At 37.4% G+C, this 19884-nt stretch overlaps 1 protein-coding gene across 1 annotated transcript in view; it reads right to left on the bottom strand.

The window, feature by feature from the left end:
• Nucleotides 1-19884, bottom strand: part of LOC131692824 (calcium uniporter protein, mitochondrial) — a 447576-nt gene that overhangs the window by 303124 nt on the left and 124568 nt on the right. The window contains exon 2 of the mRNA XM_058980113.1: nt 14744-14825. Coding sequence (XP_058836096.1) covers nt 14744-14825 — 82 coding nt within the window. The remainder of the gene's footprint in view (nt 1-14743; nt 14826-19884) is intronic.

The following is a 19884-nucleotide window of genomic DNA, read 5'->3' as shown; positions in this document are numbered from 1 at the left end:
GAGTGCAAGAAATTGCACTCAATGTCAATTGAAGATGGGATATATTAACCATCAAACTCGTACCGCGTAGCTTTCGCCGGATCTGCTCTACCATACTACGTTGAAGTGGAAAAAGCTTGTCTACCTGTTCGTCTGTTTGTACCGCAATTGTTCCAATTGGAAACAGTTTGGAAATACGGCCACCTAGTGTAGCAATGAGCTGCGGCGCCGTAAATTTACGCTAGATCGTATGAACGATGCTTGTAGAAAGACCACTGAGAAGTGTGTTTACTGTGGGGTGCACTTTTAACTTATTCGACGTACAAACTACGCCAAAGAACACTTCACACGCTCTTACGTAGAAATGCTTAACGGAGCTACTCCACATAGCTCAAAAACCTCGCACCATCGCTTACCAATTGACGATAATGCCTCTAACGACCCTCGCAAGGGACATGCTTCGGTATCGGTCGAAAGCTCTAGAAAAAACTCGAAGTTGGACTCTCTCTAACCTCCTCGTAGTGCCCTAAGATTGTTCCAAACGAAATTCCAAAAAACTAATAAGAGGTGCTGTGATATACCAAAAAATGGGACATGGAAATACAAATAGGAACTCCCAGTATTTCCCGTGCAACAAAAGAAGTGCTTCTATATTGCAGTCCGAAATTCATCCCAAAATGGGATGTCTTAAGATTTCTGACATTGTAAACTGAATATTTACAGTTTTAAATGTTATAAATGCTTTGAAAGTTTTTTTGGTTACTATTGTACCAAAGACTACTGAGCAATGGCCCCTCCTTCGATGGCAAACTTATTAAAAAGGATCAGGGATTTGATCACTGTTTTACAGTAATATTTTATATCAACCCATCGTAGAGTGAAATTTCTTGAAAAGAAAACACGTCCTTGGTAGCAATTGCACGGAATATTCACCCAGGTTTTTTTACGAGGTTTTTTTACGCGGATTTTCCAATTAACGCGGTTTTTTTTACGCGGATTTTCCAATTAACGCGGTTTTTGCAAAAATATTCAAGTCCTTTTAAATGCAAAGAACTTAGAAGTATTTTTTTTTATTTTGCACGGATTTCGCCATTAACACGGTTTTTGCAAAAAATATAAAGTCCTTTTGAATGCAAAAGACTTAGAAGATTTTCGAAAAGATGGAAAAGACGGGTCTGGAAGATTCCTTATGGCCCCACCCTAACAATATGGGTATTTTCGGAATGGTGTTGAAGAGTAGGTGCCAGAAATTGATTTTTGACGCCATTTTGAAATCAAAGATGGCGACTTCCGGTTTAGCGAAATTCGCTGTAACCCAATTAATATGGGTATTTTCGGAATGGTATTGACAAGTAGGTGCTAGAAATTTATGTTTGACGCCATTTTGAAATCCAAGGTGGCGACTTCCGGTTTAGCGGAAATTCCCTACAACCCATGCAATACGGGCATTGTTGGAATGGTCTTGAAGAGTAGGTACCAGAAATTTATGTTTGGCGCCATTTTGAAATCCAAGGTGGCGACTTCCGGTTTAGCGAAATTCGCTATAACCCAATCAATATGGGTATTTTCGGAATGGTATTGACGAGTAGTAGACAAAGATAGATGTTTGACGCCATTTTGAATTCCAAGATGGCGACTTTCGGGTTAGCCACATTCACTATAGCCCAGTCAATATGAGTGTTTTTGGAATGATCTTAACGAGTAGGTTCCAAAAATTGATTTTTGATGCCATTTTTAAATCCAAGATGGTGATCTCCGATTTCGCGAAATTCGCTATAACCCAATCAATATTGATATTTTTGGACGTTGAAGTTGTAGTACAAATAGTTTTAATTAAACAGTTGAATTTACTTAAATTTAAGCAATATGTTTAATTTGAATAAATTCAAACCCCCAACTCACACCACATACGTCTCTTTCTTCTCTCTCTTCCATTCTCACCGCACTTTCCTGGATGAACACATAAAAATATTTTGCATTTTGCTGGTTTATGATTAGATTTTATATTTGAGGGTGATTAAGACGATTGCCCAAATTTTTCATGCGAGAACATAGTCGTTTGTCTGCTACTCGTCAAAACCATTCCGAAAATACCCATATTGATTGGGTTACAGCGAATTTCGCTAAACCGGAAGTCGCCATCTTGGATTGCAAAATGGCGTCAAAAATCAATTTCTGGCACCTACTCTTCAAGACCATTCCAAAAATATCCATATTGAATGAGTTATAGCGAATTTCGCTAAACCGGAAGTCGCCATCTTTGATTTCAAAATGACATCAAAAATCGATTTCTGGCACCTACTCCTCAAGACCATTCCGAAAATACCCATATTGATTGGGTTATAGCGAATTTCGCTAAAACCGGAAGTTCCATCTTTGATTTCAAAATGGCTTCAAAAATCAATTTCTGGCACCTACTCTTCAACACCATTCCGAAAATACCCATATTGTTGGGGTGCGGGCCATAAGGAATCTTCCAGACCCGTCTTTTCCATCTTTCCGAAAATCTTCTAAGTCTTTTGCATTCAAAAGGACTTAGAATATTTTTTGCAGAAACCGTGTTAATGGCGAAATCCGCGCAAAAAAAAACTTCCAAAAATATTCTAAGTCTTTTGCTGAGAGTTTTTTTTTGCGCGGATTTTCGAATTAACGCGTTTTTACGCGGATTTTTTTTACGCGGTACGTATCCCCCGCGTAAAAAAAACCTGGGTGTATAGATGATTTCACTAACGATAAAACCACAACTGGAGAATTTATTACTAAAGAGCGAGTCGCATATTATTGCAACACTTTCAACCTTGCCTAATTTTGCTTAGTTTTATCTTTAAATACACTTGTTTACATCCGCTAAGTTGTGCAATTGTCAGTAAGATCCCGGTCAAGATAGAAGAAAATCGGTAAATCGTTCGGGAAAGGATTTTGTGCACCTACATGCAAAATCCTGGCGTGTTGCATCGGGACTTGAAAAAACTGATGGAAATATAGCATTCGGCCGTCTAAAGATTCTCCAAAGATTGCAAGGTAAGGACAAATTTATTGTGGATGACCGTTTTGAACGGAAGAAGTTTTCAAAATTTGCTTAAAAGTGTATGATTTGGCAGGCCATATGTACTTGTGGCAAAGTCCGGCAACTATTCGCGACCAAAGGCACCTCAAACGGTGCCGTTTTCGAAACTGCATTGTTTTGGCCTGATTTGTTGTCATGCCCTTCTATTGCAAAACCGTGCAGGAGAGATTTTTGGCGATTATTTTTTAGTTCGGTGCGAATGACATGAAGTCAACTAAGCTGTTTTGAACTCCGTCCGATCGAAACGTATTTAGCGCAAGCTTCGGAAAACCAAAGGAGCGGCCAATGACGAAAAGAGCGTCATTAGGAAGTGAACAAAAACAGAGAAAATGCACCGGAAACGACTGTGTAATCTCTAATGGACGGCGTCAAATCAATAGGTCGAGCATTTTACTAAAACTCATCTTAAAATTTAATCGACATATGTAGGCTAAAATAAATACATTTAATGAGCTATTGTAAAACTTTGGTTTGTACCAATTAATCTAACATGTCACCGTAATTAACGACTCACCCTTTAAAAAGTCTCAAAAGTGTCAATTGATTTGGTTTTCTGCCAAACAATCAATAACTCATGTACACAAATAACCCTACTATGAACCTAGGTAAAGTATTTATTGATTTTGCCAGGAATAACGGGAACCGAACGCTACCAAGTAAAGGCATCCTGATAAGCTAGAACGATGGATACAAGGTAAGAAATTGGCACTCTGGCAGATTGCCCGCCAGTCCATACGTTAGAGGCAAATGAATTTTAAAATCCATTCATCCATTTTTTCATATGGCTGCTATCGGATTCGGGCTGGCCACTGCAATGAATAATAGATCACTTTTTTTTTCATTTTACCTGTTCCGTGTGTGTGTCCATTTTAGTTGAGAGTGGGGTCCAGTCTATTGGCGCACTGGGACGATTCGATTTTTGGGTAGCCTAACAATACTGCTAACATTTTCGGTGAATTTGACGAAGCGGGTGCAGAGGAATTTGTATAGAAACTAATTAATGAAAATCACAGAATTGGAATGCTTCGTAAGCGACTAACTTCTTCTAGTAAGTAAACGAACACAATTTAATGCTCTTTAAAGAACGATTGATAGGGAATGGAGTTTCCGAGAATCAATTTATATGATTACCTGAAAGAACCGTATAAAAATATGATTAAAAATGCTTTTGCTAAGAGGACAGGTATTTGTTTGGAACATTAACATGTTTCAGTGGTGCGAAAGTTTCGTCTCAACACGTATTAAAAAAGTTGTGCTAGATGGAACACTGACCCTGCCCACTAGAGTGACAGGAAAAAAATGACCCCTATCGGCCCACCCCTGAGTCGATTCCCAGTCCCACAAGGAGTACTTGCACCAAATTTGAAGCAAATCGGACAAGTCTAACTACCGGACCAACGTGCCTGAAGTTTGTATGGGAATTTTCAACAATTTACGTGGAGAAAACCCAGCAGCTCGCATTTTCGCCGCTAGGTGGCACTGTATGCATCGTATTATCCCTGTAAGTGAAAATTAAAAAGATAATTTAATTGTCTACAACTTTGTCGAAGACTGCTAGTCAATCTGGCCTTGTTAAAAGAAGTTGTTAAACTTTTAACGAAGTGATGTCTGTGTCAGTTTTGCATGGGGCCTAACAGTGCATGGTTGTGTATCAGTACTCGATTCACTCGAACTAAACATTTTTGCGAAATAATCGTTAGGTTTAGGTCAATGGTATGTTTACAAGAATTATAGTAAATAATACGAGTCATGCTTTGGTTAGAAAATTTTAGTTCCTTCTGTTACCGCATAGAGGGCGCCAACACTAACTTTTCAACGGAGAGAGATAGAAATTTGGTGTCTTCTACAAAGTTATAGAGCAGGCATTTTTCAGTATTTCATCCGAACATCTTGATACTCTATCTCTCTTCTATGAAAAGTTAGTGGTGGCGCCCTCTATGCGGTCACAGGTGAAACTAAAATTTTCTCACCAAAACATAGCTCGAACTGTTTACTACAATTCTTGTAAACATACTATTCAGCTAAATCTTACCATTATTTCACAAAAATTTATAGTTCGCGGGACTCGAGTACTGATACACAACCATGCACTGCTAGGCCCCATGCAAAACTGACTCAGACATCACTTCGTTAAAAGTTTAATAACTTCTTTTAACAAAGCCGAATTTACTAGCAGTCTTCGACAAAGTTGTAGACAATTAAATTATCTTTCTTATTTTCACTTACAGTGATAATACGATGCATACAGTGCCACCTAGTGGCGAAAATACGAACTAGTGAGTTTTCTCCATGTAAATTGTTGAAAATTCCCATACAAACTTCAGGCACGCTGGTCCGGTAGTAAGACTTGTCCGACTTGCTTCAAATTTAGTGCAAGTACTCCTGGGGGGACTAGGAATCGACTCAGGGGTGGGCCGATTGAGTTTTCAAAAAATCATCATTTTTCTGGGCAGTCTACTGCCTACTCACGTCGAAACCCCGATTCTGGACTAGTCAACCTCAGCGGCCTTTTCTACCTCGATATTGACTCATTTGTGCAGTAAGCTGAGTCGTTTTTTTTCCGAATTATGTTCATTTCCGCTTGATTGAGTGGAATTAAGGACAGTTGTATGCAGTGATAGCTTTGTGCACGAAATCCGGCTTATTGTCAGGGTGTCACTGTAGCCCCTCCCGGCGGTAGTGGCAACTTGCCAAATCTGTCCAGAGCTTCACTAGACCTTTGTGGACCTTACTGAAAGGTAGAAAGAACTTTTGTTCATACAATTTCAACGTGATAGGTTTGTTGGTGAAGAAAAGCTTGGTATTAAATCCGCAGCTGCAAATCCCTTGCCAGATCATGCGATTTCGGGCGAATTCATCCGAATGCGACCACTAGAGGTGCTGCTACAGAGTAAATACAGTGTCCAGATACTAAATGAAGCACATGTTACTGGCTGTTTCAAAATAGATTTAGGTTCATGTGGTAGTAGAAAGCAGAAAAATATCGTCAGGTTTGGGTAACATTTTGAATTTTGTCCAACTTCCATGAATGAATAGGAATCGTCGAAAAGGCTCGGGAAAACCATTTACGAATCGATTGCGCTAAAAATGTAAAAGTGATTAAAATGCAGTCATTGAAAAAATTGTGTTTTTCGTTCACTTTACACGACTCAATGAGTTAGCTTAACTGAGCCGTGGATCTTATCATATTTTCAGAATGCACGAATAAAAATAAATCAATCGAATTTAATTATATTTCAATCGGATCTTGTGTACGCAATTTGTTACTTCACGTAAATATCTTTCTTGTTGGAGTTCCATTAGCTGCGTCTCTCTTATTGCTGCTTGGGAGTCACTTAGTACGCTTTCTCGTCGTCAATACTGTGCTCGCTATTAATGTTGTTTAAGTTTTCACGATTAAGTGGTTAAAATTGTTTGTGGTGCTTATAGGCCACGATCGTGTACTTTATTGTTGGTTGGTTGTTGATTTGGAGATGGTGGTTCGTTGGTGCATGAGGAGCAAATTCCTGAGCGATTTAGTTGACGCTGATGAGGGCTGTTTGCTGGGTTTGTTTGCAGTTGATGTTGTTTCTTTAGAAGTTTTTGTACACGGTTTTCCGTAGTGCATCATCTTGGTACAGAATTGGCACGTAGGGGTCTGTGCTTCATATGTACAAAGCGTGATTTGAGAATTGGTAACGCCTTCTATTTCGCATTGAAAATTCGGGTAAGAAGGAATAAGTTTCGTCAGTCGCATTCTCATGTCACGAACACCGTTCCACAGTGCACTGTGGTTCAAAACATGCTTTTGGGGAACTTAATTGGATGGAGTTAAAATATCCATATTAACGAATTGACATATTCTACTATGTTTATGTATATAAAATCGCCATCTTTAGGCGATATACCTTTTAAAGAAGCTGATCATAGTACACAGAAAAAAATGTTAGTAAATATTAGAGTTTTTCACTTTTATTTTGATTATCATTCTTGATTACTTTCAACCTAATAGTAGACGTTGGTTGTTTTTTGCTAAGAGCGGAACACTCTTATTTTTACCAATATTTTTTTCTGTGTGTAGGCTATACAAAATCTAACTTTTAAATGAAAAGAGATAGCCTATGGGTGTCTTCAAGAAAATTATAGAAGAGAATATTGGCATAAATTCTACATGTTGCTTATAGTTATTTATTCATTGGAGGTTTTCTATAACGAACTCCTTAAATTCAAATTTCAAAATGGTTCAATAGTGCGTGGGAAATACATGTCTCCAGATTTCAAGCTTAACCAATTTCACCGTTTCGTATTCTGACGTGATTACTAGTACACGGGACAAATCATGCAGATGCCCATCAATCTTATAATCGGTCATATAAACGGGTATCTTGATTCTAACATTGTCATACCATGCTCAACGACGTGTTTCGTGTTATTCTCCATATCAAAACTTTGCGCCGTGGCCAAGGCTTTGAACGTTGTCGGTACAGTATTACGTGTGTGGTGAAACTGGATGACGACGACTTCCGTAAGTCTAAGCTGCATTTGTACCTTTAAATAAATGTTCCACTTTGTGAACACTGGGGCGGACTGGGCAACATTGAAAACAGATAGACACTGTATCACATTGAAGATTGATATTTTGCTGATAAATTATCCTGAAATAAACAATCGATACCGCAATAATAAAAGTAACGTGCTTCATTGTTCATACTGGAATGGCAGCTGTTCTTCGATAGCGCGAAGATTATTCAAAATGCCTTGGAAAAATTTAGTGAAAGAAAACAAAAAACAACAAGTCCATTAAAAACGTATACTCAAATATTATTTATCCGAGGAACGCGTATCGCATAAACCGAGTAAAATTCAGCGAAACAACAAACTGCGCTGGAAAAAAACTTATAGGAAGCTGCGTAGAACATTAACCTTGAAGAAGAGGATTTCGCACCTAACTACATCAAGTGAATAATTTTAACAAGCAAATGCACTCAAAATTTTGATAAATTCAAAAAGTTTTATTCAAGTTATCCGACAATTTTTGAACTGACTGAAACACTACACGTAAATAGCACTTCTAACAATGCTTTTTTCAAGAATACCGTGTTATCAGTCACTATTTGAAGGAAATAATGGAAGCATAGGCATAAACATAAGAGAACGCCGTGGATTGCAAAATGTCCATTGGAACAACATACTTTTATGCCCAAGTGCGCCATCTATATTGATATCTGCATGCTGACCGATACCGATGCCGGCCACGTCCGAATGCAGATCTTCTGGGAAAGAAAGGAATGTTAGTCTGACACATGTCGCTGCTAGAAACCGAGGAATCCTCTGCATCTCCACATGTAACAAGGGAAGAGAAGAGTTGTTAGTAAGTGTGCCGATAACGTTATCATGTAAAATTTGCTCTGGGCAGCTGACTGCCTAGAATTTGGGAAATTAATCATTTGTTGTATTAATACAATTGGCCAAATATGTAACTTGAACTCCAGATAGCCGACTATGAGGAGCATTGCTTATATTTTAAACAATCGGTAACGTTCAGTTTTCTATGACGCGACGAATTTTTCGTGGTTTCTATCGTGTCGGTACTGATTTTACCAGGCGATCGTTTCAATACACAGAGGAATCTTATACACGAGGTTTTGGTGTACGTTTCTATTATTGACGAATTTCACGCTAAATCGTACTCAGAGTTGGCAGCACGCTCTCAGATTTTAATGAAACTTTCGGTACATAAAGACTGTCACAAAAAGCCATTTTTCGTACTTTGTTTTTCCAAAAATGACCTAGACCTTCTTTTGAAAACGGTCAAACTTTTTTTACCATTTTTTTTCAAATGGCTATAGTCTGTAAATGACAAATCCTACAAAAAATGTTGTAGGAGTGATTTTAACAAAATTCAATTTTTGAATAAAAATGTTAAAAAAAGTCTTCATCGACTCCTACACTGAAAAAAATTTCAAGCCGATTTACAAAAAAAAAACACCTTTGATTTGGATGATTTTTTTTTTCAAGATAGGTAATTATGTTCCCTACCTACCGTCAAAAATTCAAGGAAAAAGTTTCAAAAAAAGAAAAAAAAAGTTATTTAAAAAAAAACTTTTCCTTGTCCAAACTGATTTTTTTTCAATGTATTTTTATCGAAAACTAAACCAATGAAAGTCATAATCGTCTCAGAATCCAATTTCCCAACTGCTAGTTGCCTGATACATGCAAAAAGTAACGAATGTGGTATATACTCATAACAAACTTGAATGAGGGCAAAAATAAGCCATTTAACATCAGATGCGAGTTTTAATTAAATGCCTCTTGGCCGTGTACGAAGTAGGATCGTGTCTATGTACCCGCACGGGAAGTGGAGATTGATGGTGTAATTTCCAACAGAAGCGTTAATTGCGAAGCATGGGGTTCGCTCCTTCGAGAACCTCTGCTTCGGCCAGTGAAAATTCTGGTTCGCAAGCAATTGCATTCAGGAGTATATAAACACAACTTATTTTCCATCAGCATCATTTCAATCTTTTCGCTGAATCTGCTCTTCCAAACTTTGACCTGCTGAACAGGGCTAGTCTAACTCTTCGCCTTTTCAAGGCATGAATTACCGTCGTTGCAAACAATTGGGCCTACAACGACTTAAAACAAGGCACCATGTGGAAAATGTGGCGAGAATCTTGAAGTTTTTCTGCTGTAGTGAGACTCCGCATATAAATTATGTGGGGACAAATGAAACATTCTTTAAAAGAACGCTCCGATAAGGAATGCAAAAGAGCGCTACGCCACCAACAACGACTAATTTCTACGTTTCCTTGTACACTAAAGAGCGAGAGTCTGATAATCCCATTGTGGGAACATCTAATGTGCCTATAAATTTCCGAAAGAGGAAAATCAGTTTTCTCTCCTAAGCTTCCTCGTAAAGGCCTGAGAGTGTCCCTTGAAGGGCGCTGTTACAAAATCGAAGTAAGAGGTTCCTGGTCTCGGTAATCTTGAAAACTAGCAGGAATTTCCACATGGCACATCAAACACCCCAAGATCCCCTATATTTCAGTCCCGACATTTCCCCCCAGGTTTTACACGATGCATTTGCACTACGATTAAAGGACAGACGAAACGAGTACCCCACGCGAACAGCCGTGAACAGTCTCGTACTTCATGATGGGTAGAGATTGCTTAGAATAGTACACGAAAGGGAATTTTGAACGTCGAATCGCCCGAATTTTTCCCAATATACGCGACGCTACAAATGTAAATGAAAAACTTGATGAAAGCCGAAAAACGCGATTATTGGCACCGGTCCGTCGACGGATTAACGGACGGATCATCAGAGAAACAATGTTTCGTCTGGTGGCTAGGGCCTACGTTGTGTATTCGATTCATCCTATGATTGGAATACATGGAACGTTCGTCGTATGATGACAGCTATGCATCGGTTTTATGCTAACTGTTATGACAGTAGTGGTGAGTGCAATCATAAAAGAGGCTGTGCTGCCAACATTCTCCCCACAAAACTGATGGTTTTATATTTACCTATCAACGACCACGCCCCTATCGTTACAGTTACAAGAGGCTCTCCGTTTGATGGAGCATGGAAAGCACTCTTTGTATTTCCTGGAGAAAACAGGGGAGTTTTTGAGTACTTTATCTGAAAAATCATAGCAGATTACCTTAGTTCAAGTTCTTTCGCAGTGCTCCATTTTGGGTAATGAGAAGGCGGACCCGCGGATTAGAATGATAATGAGAAGATGGACATTTAGGCTTTAGAAGGTGATATTTATGAAAGATCGCGTAGCTTCAACGAATTTTTAAATATTTCTTCTCAGAAGACGCTCGAAAATTTCGTGGAGCGTTGGAAGTTCAGGAATCCCAAAGGTATCAACAAACCATGGTCCAAGAGAATGGATGAGAGTCATTACTTAATTCGGGTGATATCTCGGGTCATGTACAATCATTATACGTAGAATGACCATCTCCGGCGTATTGGGGTCGTGGAGAGCGGTCTTTGCGCTTGTGGTGGTGGTAATTGCGATATTAAACATGTTGTCTGGTCGTGCACTAAGTGTTCTAGTACCAGATCTCCGTTAAACGAATCCATTCGGCCTCATTCCAGTCCAGTGCGAAATGCTATACCCAATTCGTTACTGATACTGATAGTTGCCTGATACTAGCAGTTGGGAAATTGGATTCTGAGATAATTATGACTTTCATTGGTTTAGTTTTCGATAGAAATGCACTGAAAAAAAATTGAAATTTTTTTTTCAAAAAACTTTTTTTTTGCTTGAAAGTGTCCAACTTGAATTTTTGACGGTAGGTAGGGAACATAATTACCTATCTTGGAACAAAACTTTCTCCAAATCAAAGATGGTTTTTTGTAAATCGACTTAAAATTTTTAAAATCGATTTTTTTTCAGTGTAAGAGCCGATGAAGAATTTTTTCAATATTTTTATTCAAAAATTTGACTAATTTTGTGAAAATCACTCCTACAGCATTTTTTTGTAGGATTGACATTTTTAGACATTTGAAAAAAAAAATGTAAAAAAAGTTTGGCCCTTTTCAAAAGACAGTCTAGATCATTTTTGGGAAAACAAAGTACGCAAAGTGGTTTTTTTTGTGACAAAGTTCTTATGTATAGAAAGTTTCATTAAAATCTGAGAGGGCGCTGCCAACATTTGTTCAAGTAGGCGCGAAATTCGTCTATTTTCTTGTGCCAGCTACTATTCTTGTAGATAGTTGAAATTGCTCATGTACAATAGTTTCGTAGTAAGAGGGGCTTTTTATAATATCAAACTGCAAAAATAATATTAAAACAGCGATGGAAACTGAGCTATTTCTGTAGCATTAGTACAACAGAATGCCGATTCTAAGCAAATAATAGAATGCCGATTCTGTGTGTTATGATCACTATTAGTTATGTTAAGTAAGTGACAGTACTAAAGAAACATAAGATAGTTGACAGTACTACAGTTCTCAGTGAAGATATAGAAAAATATATTCCTATAGAAGACAACCCAGCAAACGGAAACGCACCAAAAAATCTCGAATAGAAAAAAAACAAGAGTGGAAACGAACTAGGGCCACAACTAAACAATATCGACCGTTTTCGCAACAGAGCTATGAAAAAATTTCTTCGCGCTGATATGACTGAGCCAAATCGATAACTGACCTTAGATCCCTCTCGTAAATGGTCAATTTTTAGCCCTCATACATGACAGAAGTTATCACTCCACTCAGATAAAACCATGCGTCTTCCCCACGCACATCTAATACCCAGTGGATTAATTCGCTAGTTAGTCATACAAGTACCAAATAAACAAAATTAGTCTGCTCAGTCCAAAGCAATGGAAGACCGATTGGTATCACCCCGCGGATAAATCTTCTTCTAAATGTCATTAAATCAATGAACATTTAAAATTGCATCCGACAGAATATGTGCAACATTGGAAATAATAAAATAAAGACTATTACTTAGGAGGAATTCCACGAAGATCCGTCCGAAAATCTTTAAAATCGTGACCGACCATCTTAGATTCCAATGAAACTTTACACGTTTCACCGTCATGCAAGACTAAATATTTTCCACAGGTAATAAGATTATTTTGACTCAAGAGCAACTTTTCAAAAGGGCGTAAACGTTTTTACGTGCATGAATTTCAATTTTTTTTTGTTCGATTACTGTATTTTATACAGCAAAACTATCTGAGAACAAGTTACAGGGAATGAATACTTCTGTCCGAAAAAAATATACACTGAAAAAAATGTTGTGTCATTTTTCAAAAAAACAAAAATTTATGATAAAAATTTTAATTGCGAAAAAACCCATTTTTTAAAATTTTTTATATTTTGATACCAAAAACCTAAAGAGAAAAGAAACATTTTGAATGTGATTGCATGATGGAGAAAAAATCGGTAAAAAAGTTTTCCTAACAATAACTTCGTACATGTTTTTAAACTTCATACTAATAGACATACAAAATTGTAATTCTATTATAGAATATAATTCTAAGCACCATTTAAAATCAAAATGCATTTAACAAAAATCTTCCAAAATGCGATAGTTTTCGAGATATTTGAAATTTTGCTCCTTCAAAAACAATTAATTCGTGTAATTATGCTCTTTTTAAAAGTTATTCGTGTTACCCCATCAAAAAATGTCAAAAATTTAATGTTTATCGTTTTAAAGACGTAAGCAACTTTTTTAGTGTATTTGGATCCTGGAGAAGCTTTCAATAAAAAAGTTTTCCTAACAGCAACTTTTGACATTTTTTATAATTCTTACTATTTGCAGTCAAAAATACAATTTTCTTTTTGAATATGATTCTAAACGCCATTTTAAATCGAAATGCTCTTAACAAAAAATTTCTAAAATGTAGTAGTTCTCGAGATAATCATCAGACCCTATGGTTGAAATATATTTTGGTTGCTTTCATGTAACTTTCAAATGGTTTACAATATCGGCTTCATGTCAAAAAGAAAGTTGCAGGAAAGTTTACGGGCCTTTTGAAAAACCTATTATTTTTGATGGAGAAACGCGACTAATTTATGAAAAGGTCGTAATAAAACAAAATAATTGTGTTGTTAAAACAAAAGTTAAAATATCTCGAGAACTACTACATTTTAGAAAATTTTTGTTAAGAGCATTTCGATTTAAAATGGCGTTTAGAATCATATTCAAAAAGAAAATTGTATTTTGGACCGCAAATAGTAAGAATTATAAAAAAAATGTCAAAAGTTGTTGTTAGGAAAACTTTTTTATTGAAAGCTTCTCCATGATCCAAATACACTAAAAAGGTTGCTTTTACGTCTTTAAAACGATAAACATTAAATTTTTGACATTTTTTGATGGGGTAACGCGAATAGCTTTTAAAAAGAGCATAATTACACGAATTAATTGTTTTTGAAGTAGCAAAATTTCAAATATCTCGAAAACTATCGCATTTTGAAAGATTTTTGTTAAATGCATTTTAATTTTAAATGGTGCTTAGAATTATATTCTGTAATAAAATTACAATTTTGTATGTCAATTAGTATGAAATTTAAAAACATGTACGAAGTTATTGTTAGAAAAACTTTTTTACCGATTTTTTCTCCATCATGCAATCACAATCAAAATGTTTCTTTTCTCTTTAGGTTTTTGGTGACAAAATATAAAAATTTTTAAAAAAATGGGTTTTTTCGCAATTAAAATTTTTATCATAAATTTTTGTTTTATTGAAAAATGACACATTTTTTTCAGTGTATATTTTTTTCGGACAGAAGTATTCATTCCCTGTAACTTGTTCTCAGATAGTTTTGCTGTATAAAATACAGTAATCGAACAAAAAAAAAATTGAAATTCATGCACGTAGAAACGTTTACGCCCTTTTGAAAAATTACTCTTGTATCAAAATATTCCAATTGCCAGAGAATATCATGGAGATTCATACAGCGAACACACCTGCAAAGTTTCGTTCGAATCGACGATGGTCATATTTTGCGGTCGGCCGGTTTCTCATGCAATCCCTCTTAGGCCACCACAAATAAAAAAAAAATATGTCACCCGCTTCCCCTTCAAAGTCGCTAAAATTAATCAGGGGGCAAATGATTTTTTTCTAATAATTAAAAAAAAATGGTCACGTTTTATAAAACAATAACTTTCATATAATTTGGCTTTCTGTCATTGAACACTATTATGGTAGTTATTTGAAAGTACTTATTGGAAAAGGGTAAAAAAGGAACACACCTACCTTCACTACTATTACTGCTGGAAGTCTGTTCGCCCGCTGTGCTGCCACTGCAATATCCTTTAGCTATTCGGTAATAGGGATCCTGAAAGAACAACGGAAAGCAGAATAAAGGTTAATAATCGGGTCAAATTGATATATTTACACATGGCAGCAAGGGAAGAAAAACAGTCGATTTTAAACCAGTAAACAGATATTGAGTGCTAGACAAAATTTATTATTTTTATAATTTATTTTACAATAACTTAACAGTCAAAAACATAATATGTTAATTTTATAATAGTACAAAATTGAGACAGAAAATCCCTAAAAAAAATGTTCAAAATAAAAATAATATAAATTTTTCTGCTAATTTATTACACACGGGTACTGGGTTCAAAATCGGATAATTGTGAATGCCGTTTGTGGCATTCTCTATGACGTTGACGATGCTGGCTTTTTATTTGGAGATACTAGACGCAGTCGTAGTTGAATGTGTACACTTTGCTACCTGAGCCGCTATATTGATCGGGAATTCGTGAAACCAGAAATTTCGGCAGATTTTGAAACAGTAGTCAGTAGTAATCAAACCAAATGTTTAATCCAAGGGTTCTCAACCTTTTTCGTAACATGGACCCCTCAGAAATCACCGTGGGTTGCTGCTGACCCCCTCGGATAAACATCGATTTTGTATGCTATCAATGTGTTATTTTCAGTTTATTAGGAAACAAGACTTGAAATTTCAATCGGAACTTGGAAATCATATTTAACTTTGCGGACCCCCAGCAACGACTTCCGCGGACCCCAGGTTGAGAATTATTGGTTTAACCCATTATTGATCAATTCTGTTTGCATGCGATAGCAAAAATTGATTAAATCAACCAAATAAATAACTCATGAAAACCTTTAGAACGTTGACGATAAGCGTCATTGTATCGTTTCTTCATAAAATTACCGTAGTTTCCACGATTTTCTTCAATTATTCAAAAATTATGTCATGTTTTTTCATACATCCCCCACTCCCCCCTCCCCCTAACCTGCCAGCATTGCATCAATAGAAAGCATCGCATTCCGTGCCAATGCTGCTACCAATTAGCACATCTACTGCGCGGCAATGGATAACTTTATCTAAATCGCCGTTCGAATATACGAACACGAACGTGGAAGTGCCACCATCATATGCACAAACGATTCTCAAGGATTCTCCATTCGCTCTTATCGGGAATGATGAAGATGATGATGATGATGATGCACTGGTTATTTCCGCTTGGATTGCGCAGCATCGTTATTTCCGCTAGGCGGCGAGCTGAAAAATCCATCGAATCAGCTGGCGGGAGGAGTCTTACCGGGGCAAGCACATACGCGTTGCCAGAGGGAATGCTGAGCATAAAGTGGAAATTTGTTTGTTTGATTCCGGTTTAACGGTTAATTGAAAAACTTGAGCTACTACTGGGATGATAGTGCGGTCGAGAAATTGTTTGTTGAGAAACTCATGTTCGATACCCTCATAATAGGCTGATTCGCATTAATAGGATAATCAGTATAAATTATGCAACCAGAATATTAGAAATTGGTCTGCAAAAACGGACCTATTGGGAAGAATCTCAATGTGGTAAATTCTGCAAAATAGTTACATCGTATCAACTGATTAGTAGAATACTCGAAATCGGTAATTGACATTGCTCAGTGGTTCAGAAAACAAAATTAGAACGAAAATGCAGTTTTCGCAAAATCGATTGATTCCAGTAATTTGTCGTCCTCGGAAGAACTTTTGAACTTTTACCAACTTTTAGTGTGATATGTTTTTAGAGTGTACCTTATTTTTTTCACTAATTTCTTATATCTAACTTCATAAAACTATTCTTTAGAGCTGGAGTAATCGAATCCAGACAACATAGAGAAAATGGAAATAATTTAGCTTGTACAGTTTTTATCTGATAATGAAAAAAAAAGAAATGTTCTTACATTTGTTATATTGAAATCTATAGAATTTGCACAATCTAACAGAACTTTTTTTCAAGGACCTACTCAGCTCGACGAATTGGTATAATGTCTGTATGAGTGATTTATAGTAAGTTTTAAAAAGCATAAAAAATGTGGCCTGTTGTGTGTTGGAACTGTGTGCGACTCACTTTCGTGCCTTACCACTAAAACACTCCTTATTTGATTCCCTTCGTTCCCTATGGAACTGTATTTTAGTGAATTTTGACGGCTACGATGAGAAGTTATTATTTAAAGATCGGCGTTTCAGTCAATAAAAATCATGAACACTCGTTGCTCTCTTGCTCCGACGTTTCGGTCCTTATCGGACCTTTTTTCGATTCCTTGAAAAAGGTCCAATAAGGACCGAAACGTTGGAGAAAGATGGCAAAGGATGCTTTTGATTTTTATTGATTGAAACGCCCACTTTTAAATCAAAAAAATCTAGAACTGCATCAAAGTTACTCATCCATTCATTATGCAGAGATTCTTCTCCAAAATGATGTTAGCGTTTTCAGCATCATCAGCGGATTATTCGGTCCGCAGCATACTTGGTTGTCGCTTTCGTCCATATTATCGATACTGCTGTACCACAGCAGATCCAAATAGTGGTCGCAGTGGTTCGAGTCTTACAAAAAAAAAATCGCTACTGCTGAATTACGGCCGTGAAACCATCTTCCTTGTTTCCTGCCTTCTCGTTGGTGTTGCTGGTAGTTTTTTTTCTAAAGCACTGGATAATGGCGTCGTTGATTTAGCGTCCACCGATGATGTAGTAGGTGTTATTGGTTGTACAACAGTTTGTGCTGGAGTTTCTGTAATAATTTGTGGTAGATGTTATTTTCATGTGATGTGTTTCAGCGCTGGGTTTTGCGTAGTGTGAATAGATTATTTACAGATTTGCCACGTGGAGGTCTGAAAGTCATAAGTAAATAGTGTGGTCTGCGAACAGGCTGATCCAGGTTGTATGGTCACGAAGTAAGGAGTGGGGTGTTTCAAACGCATGCTAACCGCTTGAACACTGTTGAGAATGTTTGAAAAAATACCCCATTTATCTTTCTTGGTGGAAAAAACGTCTTCATATTGCGACATGAGTTTGGTAAAAGGTGAGTGAATAATTATAGTGACATGTTCAAGCTTGACTAACTTCTTCATACTTGGCCGAAATTAGCCAACTTTTGCTCATTTTCACTTTAGAGCGATTTATTTGCATCTGCTAAATTGTACAGTTGTCAGTGAGATTCCGGTCGATAGAAAAAAAACAACAAACCGTTCGGGTAAGGATTTTCCCATGTGCAAAATCCTGGGTTGTCGTGTGACGGCTAGGCAAAACTGATGAGTACATCTACACATACGTTATTCGACCGTTTCAAAGGTCCTCCAGAATATCCAGGAATAGATGACAGTGAACACGAAGTCAGAAGCTGGATGAAAACCGGGAACAATGTGCAAATAAACTGCGAAAACACTGATTGCTCATTTCAATTAAAACGCGAAGATGTCGACGCCGGAGTTTATCACAAAACATGATGTTTCGCAAAGTTTCACCCAAAGGGCAAAGAACGATGCGGATTTAAAACCGTACAAGGTGCTAATTTCCAGTCTACTTTCTACTTTTGCCGACGACAGACCTATAATCGAGCCAAGCAAACAACAGGGTTCTCGATCTTTTGTCCATTGTTTCGAGAACAAAAGAAACATTGGATTACTCTTGTCATCATGAGTAAAGTTGTCGAACAAGCTCTAAATCGACGCAACGCCACGGTCGTTTACTTTAAATTTTGTTCAATACGACCGAGTTTTTGTGAAGCGTAAAGGACCTTCTGAAGGTGCAGCTTATGCTTATAGAAGTCGCGAAACCGTTAAGAAAAACTTCTCTAAGGAATCTAATCCAACACACAGTTTACAATACCATTGTATCAGCCTGAAACGGTACTGAAACGGACTGTTGTCCAGGAGATGCAGATAATTCCAAAAGCTACTTCCAGTACCTCAAAATCGACCGGTATAGCACCATCACGCACATCACACAAAAATCAAGGGGCCTTGAACTCCTTCAAATATATTCTATTTATTTTTCGCTTAGTTTTTGTGAACTTTTCTCACAATTTTATGATAATCTTTTTTTCGAGAGAGTTGTCCTACTGGAGTTGTAGAGCTAGGTTCTCGGAAGGCTCCCCTCAGAATCACACACTACAATTGCAGACGAGACAGGCAATGGCGTCATTTAAAACACTGCTTTAGGCCAATTGTAGCGGGCCGTGATTCTGTATGCGATATTAATTGTACGGTTCAGGTATGTGCGGTCGCGTGTATCATCGCGAAAGGCTCGAGCTTTTGTACGTTAACGTGTTCGATTGTGTGTGCGTTTGAATGTCGCGTGTGTTAACGTGTATGTAACTTCGCGTGTAGAAATTCTATATTAAAACCGTTTGCCTTTCGCATATTTGCGTATGTTCTAGGATGACCGCGCGCGGACCGTGACTCTGATACTTAATTTTTCTTATGCGGTTCAGATTCTAGAAGAAAGTGGGTTCTTCCATATCACTAGAGCTCCCAGTCATGTCGCCTGTAACGTGTTGTCTAGTGGATATGAGCTTTATCTTTTGCTTGGTATAACTGAATATATGAACCTATGTTTCTAGAATGGAGGGTAAAGATTTCCGGTCGTGACCGATTCATGATCGCGCCCGTTTGCGGGTTCACGTTTGAGACCGCGTTTGTAACTTCGTAAATACTAAAACGTTCACATAGTTACCGGAGTGTTATAAAGTTTGCGCGATCGCGAACGTAGGTGTGTGTAGATGATCGCGAAGAGCTTAAACCTTCCTATGTTGACATGTTTATCGCGTGTATAAATTCGATTTCGTAACCCTGTAGCCATTCACATATTCACGTGTGTTCTTAGATGGCCTCGCGAACCGTCATTCTGATACTTAGTTTTCGGTGTCCGGATCACATTCTGACAGGGAGTGAGTTACTCTATATCACTAGAGTTCCCGGTCTTGTCGTTATGGAACGTGTTGTCTAGTGGATATGAGAGCTTTCTTTTTAATCGATTCAATTGAAGGCGTGGACCTAGACTTCTGGAATCGAGGATAGATACTTCCGGACGTGACAAATACATGATCGCGCCAGTGCGGGGAACTGTAGGATCACGCTTGAGACCGCGTTTGAAAGTTTGTATG

Source organism: Topomyia yanbarensis, chromosome 3 (genome assembly GCF_030247195.1).
Source record: "Topomyia yanbarensis strain Yona2022 chromosome 3, ASM3024719v1, whole genome shotgun sequence".
Lineage (NCBI taxonomy): Eukaryota > Metazoa > Arthropoda > Insecta > Diptera > Culicidae > Topomyia > Topomyia yanbarensis.
Note: the sequence above shows the minus strand (reverse complement) of the source record. Positions and strands in the feature narration are given on the sequence as shown.